Genomic DNA, 7,443 nt, shown 5'->3' with positions numbered 1-7,443 from the left:
TCGGTGAAGACTCTCGTCCCAAAGATCATAGTGCTCGTGCAATCGAACTTTTAGAGATAAACAAGAGAAAAGACTTTCAAGATAGTGAGAGTAGTACTGCAGACCATCATTGGAAAAGGGCCAAAAAGACCTCTAATCCTTCCGAGCCAAGAGTTATTGACATTGATAGTGTAATCAGAGACCCGAGACTTGTGGGAAGCTTTGTGGGAGAGGTAATTTTTTTTTTTTTTTTTTTTTAAGAAACTTCCTTTCTCGTATTTTTTTTTATTTTTTGTATTTTTCATCAAACCCTTTTGTCATTCCCCCTTTTTTTTTTAGGTGGAGAAAGAGTTATTGAATGTTGATGATACTCATGGTTCACAAGGCAGCCAAAAATCGATCATGGGACCGAACACATCACTTGCAATTCTTTCAGCCGGTGAACCTATACCAAAAGAAGGTTCTATTCTGGCGATTCCTAATGCAACTCCCAAGCCTGCTGCCCTTCTTGCATTTGATGGAGGGAAATTTTTATTTGACACCAGAAAGAATTTCTTCAAAGACTGTGGGTCGACCTTCGTGAAAAGATAATGAATATTTCAATTGATTGTATCTCTTCTCTCAAAGGCGACGTGTTCTTGGTGCTTGATACCATGAATACTTTCCATGATTTTGATTTCTCTGGTTTGGAAAAGTTATTGGGATCATTGTTTGACAAAGCTGCTGCATTTGATGAAGCTCGGTCAAAATCTTCCGAACAGGCTGCCCAGGAGATTCTTGCACAACAACTGAGTGAATCAAAAGATCGTCTTGATGCTGCTAAGACTAGGGAGAGCAAAGAGGCAAGTCAAGTTCAATCTACTCATGAGGAGTTGGAGCGCCTTACTAAGGAACTTGATGATTTGAAGAAGAGAAAGAAGAGTTTATCTACTTCCTTAAAGAGACAACAACGATTGTTATCCAGTGCTCAAGCGGAGGTTCATAAGATTGAGGAAGAAGTCACTGCCATCGGAGATGTTTTCCCTTTTGTTGATGGGACCGTCGAGAATTTGAAGATGTCGACGATCCATCTTGAAGTTGCCAAAGAAGACTTGAAGAAATTTAGTCCCTTTGTTTAGAATTTGTTTATGACTTTCATTTCCTTTTATATTTTGTAATGAACATCACTTTGAGAGGTTTATAGATGTGCTTCTTTGATTCATATATATATATATATATATATATATATATATATTTTTTGCTTACACTCCACTTGAAATATAAAATGAATTATAATTTCATGGGAAACGAAAACAGCAAGTTCATGACTGTACTTAGAAAATATCTAAGTTGCCTACGTACCCAATATAGGGATCAAGTCATAACGTAGTTCAAAATTTGATTGTTTGGGGGGTGCCGTGCACAGTTTATACTCATGTGGGCCAGGAGTATCTATTTCTTAACCACCCTAGACTAGGTGGGGATTTAATATTTTAGCCACATAAAATACCATAAGTGGGAGAAATACAGTTTAACCACATGAATTCACTATTGGTGGGGACATAACAGTTTAACCACATATAATACCTTTGGTGGGCACCGTTCACAGTTTATACTCGTGTGGGTTAGGAGTTCTTTTTTTTTTTTTTTTTTTTTTTTATGCATAGTAACGCTTCAAGAATTTCCCGTTTATGGGACCAATCCTTAAGCCATCTTCGGCCACCAGTTTGTATGCGCCATTAGTATAAACCTCTTTGACAACATATGGGCCATCCCATTTTGATGTGAACTTGTTTCCGGTTCGATGAGTTGTGATGATGGGCCTTCTCACTGCGAGTACTAAATCACCGACTTCAAATGAGCGTGACCGCACTTTTTTGTTGAAAGCTCTAGAGGACGAGCTTGGTAACACTCAAGTCTTTGTTGCGCTTCCAGTCTTTTCTCATCGAGAGCTTCTAACTCCTCGAGGCGCAAACGTGCATTTTCTTCTTCTGTCAAGCCTTCTTGTATGGCTATCCTTAGTGATGGAATTTGTTGCTCGAGTGGCACTACGGCTTCCACACCATACACCAATGCATAAGGAGTTGCTTGAGTAGGCGTTCTGTAAGTTGTTCTATATGCCCATAGAGCCTCTCCAATCCTTTCATGCCAGTCTTTCTTTGATTTTGCAATTATTTTTTTCAAGAGATTACACAAGGTTTTGTTGAAAGCTTCGGCCAAACCATTAGCAGCAGCATAGTACATAGAAGACTTCCTTTGCTTGAAACCGAACTTTTCGCAGAGCTTATCAATCAAAGTGTTGCAAAAAGGTTTCCCATTATCTGTGATCATGTACCGAGGAATTCCATACCGGTATATAATGTGGGTGCGAATAAAATCAGCAACATTTTCCTTCTTCACTTCTTTGAGAGGCACTGCTTCAGCCCATTTAGAAAAATAGTCTGTTGCAGCCAAGATATACAAATGCCCACTTGAAGATTTAGTCAGCGGTCCAACTACGTCTAAACCCCATGCGTCAAATGGCCAAGAGGCTACTGTAGGGTGCAACACTTCAGGCGGTTGGTGAATGAAATTTGAATGGTACTGGCAAGCTTGACACCTTTGTGCATAATCCATGCAATCTTTCACCATTGTTGGCTAGTAATAACCCATTCTTTTTATTCGAAAATGTAGCTTTGGACCTGATTGATGGGCTCCGCAAATTCCAGAATGAGCTTCTTCCATTGCTCGGGTGGTTTCTTCATCTCCTAAACACCGTTAGAAGACTCCATCAAATGAGCGCCTATATAAGGTATCCTTGTAGTAGATGAAGCGCGCTGCGCGTCTTCTAATGTATACCCTTTGACGCGGATCATTTGGCAACTTTTCATACTCAAGTAATCGACAAATGCTTGACGCCAATCTTCTTTCTCAATTTCGAATACTTCGACAGTGTAGTTATCATCTTCTTTTTCTTCATCACTCTCATCCTCAAAAAGTGGCGGTACTACCCAATTTTTACATATTGGCACACGAGCTTCATTGTTTGGCATGGAAATTGTAGAAGCAAGCTTGGCCAGTGCATCAGCTTGTTTATTGTCTTTTCTCGGCACATGCTCAATCTCCACATCACCGAGCCACCCCATAAGCTTCCTAGCATAATTATGATATGGGAGTAATTCAGGCTTTCTGACTTCATATGATCCGAGTAACTGAGTAATCACCAGAGCCGAATCCCCATATACTTGAAGATGCAATTGCTTTATATCGACCGCCATTTCTAGTCCAAGGATTAGAGCTTGATATTCAGCAACATTATTGGAGCAATTTTGAGTCAATGTGAATGAGTATGGCAACACTTCCCCGTCAGATGTCACAAATATAACTCCAGCACCGGCTCCTTCCTTATTCGAAGCTCCATCAAAATACATTTTCCATGGGGGTTTAACTTCAATTACAAGAACATCTTCATCCGGAAATTCATTAGATAGCTCCCAATCGGCAGGGATTGGGTGGTCAGCTAAAAAGTCAGCTAATGCTTGCCCTTTGACAGCCTTCTGAGGAACATATATAATTTCAAATTGCTGCAATTGGAGATACCATCTTGCAAGTCTATCAGAAAGAACCGGTCTTGACATCACATATTTTAGCGGGTTTGCCTTTGAGACAAGCCGGACAGTGTGGGCTTGAAAGTAGTGCTTTAGCTTTTGAATGACAAATATGAGGGCTAGGCATAACTTCTCTATTGGTGAGTAGTTCAATTCATTTGGCGTCATCATTCTACTCAAATAGTATAGTGCAGCTTCCTTCCCATCATCATTATCTTGAGCTAATAAAGCTCCGACGGAACGCTCTTGAGCAGTGATATAGAGGGTTAATTGGCGTTCAGGCACCGGGGCTGCCAACACGGGAGGCTTCATCAAATAATCCTTAATGCTCTTGAAAGCATTCTCGCAAGATTCGTCCCACTTAAATGGAACTCCTTTTTTCATGAGGAGGCTAAATGGTTGACAACGCCCAGCCAAATTTGAGATGAACCTCCTGATATATGCCAATTTTCCTTGCAAACTTTTCAGCTCGTGGATATTTCGAGGTCCGGGCATTTTTAAGATTGCATCAATTTTAGCTTGCTCAATTTCAATCCCTCGATGCCGGACAATAAATCCAAGGAATTTTCCTGATGTGACACCGAATGCGCATTTCAAAGGATTCATCTTGAGTTGGTACTTTCTTACGCGCTCAAAAATTCTTCTTAAATCTTCCAAGTGGTTATTTCTCTGTTTGGATTTAACAACCACATCATCAACATAGCATTCGACATTTTTGTGTAACATGTCGTCAAAAATGTTCTGCATTGCCCTTTGATAAGTGGCACCAGCATTCTTTAATCCAAATGGCATTACTTTGTAGCAATATATACCCTTTGGAGTGCGAAATGCAGTTAACTCTTCATCTTCTGGCGCCATGCGAACTTGATTATATCCAGAAGATCCATCCATGAAAGACAATGCTTCGTGACCCATAGTTGCATCAATCATGAGTTCAGTGATAGGTAACGGAAAGTCATCTTTTGGGCATGCATTATTCAGATCTCGAAAGTCAACACAAACCCGAATTTGTCCATTCTTTTTCTTTACAGGAACTATGTTGGATATCCATGTAGGATACTTGACTTCACGGATGAATCCAACCTCAATGAGTTTGTTAATCTCAGTTTTGATTGGAGGGATTAACTCAGGGCGGAACCTTCGTTGAGCTTGCTTGATAGGTCGAGATCCCTTTTTAACAGCTAAGTGATGAACAACCACGTTCGGATCCAGCCCAGGCATTTCTTTGTATGACCATGCAAATATATCTCTAAACTCTTGCAGTAGCTCGATATATGCTTCCTCTTCATTGATGGACAATAGGGCGCTGAGGTAGATTGGTCTCGGGTTATCATCGTCGCCTAGATTAATCTCTTTTAGTTTATCAACAGTGGCCTTTACCCCTTCTTCAAGTTCAAGGGGAGCAATTTCAGCATCTTCCTCTAATGGATTTTCTTCTTCATTTGAAGTGATGTGACAAGAAGCAACACTTTCTGTATCATCCTCATCCTTTTGAGTTTGAGTGTAAATCACTGTTTTCATCTTAGCCTTCAGGATCTTATCGCATGATATAATCAATGTGGTGCATCGCTTCATGCGAGATGGAATCAAACTTCGCAATCTTTTCGGGGTTTGCTGATTATGAGCCTCACGCAAATGCTTGGAAAAGTTCAATTTTTGTTGATTCATTTGCCTTTTACGTTGGCCCAGCCTATCAAATACAGACACTCGTTGATCCTTTTTATTTTGTTTGTCAACAACGGTGTTTGACGAGTACTCATCTTCAGCAATATAGTTGAGGCTGACTCTTTTGATGGCAATGCGGATGGGACTTTGTGGAATGAACCCAAGGCCTGGTCGAGTTTTTTGAACAGTACGCGCATTTCCTTCAAGAGCCGCTTGTTTGTTAGAAACTCCTGAGGGGAGTTTACCCAAGGTGAGGTTTTCACTTGGGTTGTATCCGGCTTTAACGAGTAGTTTATAAGCTTTTGGATCAAAGCCCTTCGCATTCTGTAGTTCTGAGTACTCCCCATGTTCTACCTCGGCCCCTTGAGTTGGACGGACAAATCCGATGATAGATGGTCGTTTTTCATCAAGTTTTGTTAAAGGAAGTACCATCTTTTTCAAAGGATTTTCTTCTTGGACAGGCAATTTACCTTTTGATTGGTCTTTATGAACTTCCAAGGCTTCTTTAATCTTACTTTTTTCATCATCCTGTCCTTCGGGTTCCCGATGAGGTGAACATTCTTCGATTCTTGATGTCTTCTCATTCTCAAAATAGTACTTGGCATCGGCAAAGTGTGATTCGGCCTTGGTAAATGGTTTATCATCTCCAAGTACTTTTCTTACCACCCCATCTTGACAGTATTTAAAACATTGATGCCATGTAGAAGGAACTACCCCATTTTCGTGAAGCCATGGTCGACCAAGCAACATGTTGTATGATGTCCTGGAGTCTATGACATGGAAGAATGCACTTGAGGTCATGTCATCCATTATTAGTTCTAATCTTATGGCCCCGAGAGCCCTTTGTCCTCCTTGATTGAATCCTTGGATCATCAAGCGACTATTTGCGAGTTCTTCTGTGGCAATATTCAACTCCTTCATCGTGCGCAAAGGCATAATATTAACTGCAGAGCCTCCATCAATTAATATCCTATTCACCTTTTGCTCGCGACTATATCCCGTGACAAATAAAGGCCGATTGTGAAAGTCAGAACCAAATGGTATATCTTCGTCAGTGAATGCTAAGGTCGCTACACAATCTTTCTTATTTTCGGACTGATCGATCTGGTTGAAGAGACTTTCTTGTAAACCTGTTACGTAGCATGATGCACCATCATTGTTATGTATTTCGATTTGATTGACATTCACATTATCCTCTTCAAGTGATATTTTTCCTTGGCGAGCCAACTGCATGATTTTATCCTTGAATATGAAGCAATCATGAATAGGATGCCCGATCAACCGGTGATATTTGCAATATTTTGGGTCATCCACTCGTTTAGCTTCTTCAGGTCGCTTCAGTTCTGGTAATTCAATCAAGTTTGCTTTGACCAAATCATCAAATATCCCCGATACATCAGAGTCGAGAAAAGGGTACTGTTTTGATTGCATTTCCTTTAAACTCAACTTTTTTTGCCCTTTTTCCTGATATATCTCTTTCTTTCCATTGCTTTTATCATTTATATTTCCCTTGACTTTGACAGGTGTGGCATTAACTGTCATCGATTCTTTGGTCGGGGTCTTTGTGAAAGGCTTGCCTCCTTTCTTGAAGACTTCCTTTTCTTTTGATTTATGAGATTCATGAGCTGGAGGTCCCTCTGCTCCACTTGCAGCCATACTTAATTCCATGTCATGAGCTCGAGTAGCTAGATCCTCGAATGTCTTTGGCTGGATTCCTTGAAGGATGTATCGAAGCCCCCAATGCATACCTTGGATGCACATCTCAATGGCGGAAGATTCCGACAATCGATCTTTGCAGTTAAGACTCAAATTTCTCCAACGATTGATATAGTCAATGACAGGCTCTTCTTTCCACTATCGTGAGTTTGTCAGCTCGATCATGCTAACTATTCGTCGAGTACTATAGAAGCGATTGAGAAATTCTTGTTCTAGCTGATTCCAACTATTAATCGAGCATGGCTCCAGATCAGTATACCAGTCAAACGCATTTCCTTTTAGTGAGCGAACAAATTGTTTGACCAGATAATCTCCGTATGTTCCAGCATTGTTACATGTCTCGATGAAATGAGCCACGTGTTGTTTTGGATTTCCCTTGCCATCGAACTGTTGAAACTTTGGAGGCTGGTAACCAGGGGGCATCCTCAAGTCATCGATATTTTGTGAGTAAGGCTTGGCATATGTGAGAGATGACTTGGAGCTTCCGTCAAGTTTTTCTTTGATAGTACCCATGATG

General features: G+C 40.6%; 1 protein-coding gene across 1 annotated transcript; it reads right to left on the bottom strand.

The window, feature by feature from the left end:
• Positions 1–2,705: 2,705 nt before the first annotated feature.
• Positions 2,706–6,956, bottom strand: LOC140861222 (uncharacterized). The gene has a single exon (XM_073264223.1). The coding sequence runs from the start codon at positions 6,954–6,956 to the stop codon at positions 2,706–2,708; it is 4,251 nt and encodes a 1,416-aa protein (XP_073120324.1).
• Between the last annotated feature and the right edge of the window lie 487 nt (positions 6,957–7,443).

Source organism: Henckelia pumila, chromosome 4 (genome assembly GCF_033568475.1).
Source record: "Henckelia pumila isolate YLH828 chromosome 4, ASM3356847v2, whole genome shotgun sequence".
Taxonomy (NCBI): Eukaryota; Viridiplantae; Streptophyta; class Magnoliopsida; order Lamiales; family Gesneriaceae; genus Henckelia; species Henckelia pumila.
This window is presented reverse-complemented; position numbering and strand designations above follow the sequence as displayed.

Excerpts from the sequence above, each read along its gene's own strand:
- LOC140861222 (XM_073264223.1), bottom strand. The coding sequence starts at position 6,956 with ATGCATTGGGGGCTTCGATACATCCTTCAAGGAATCCAGCCAAAGACA.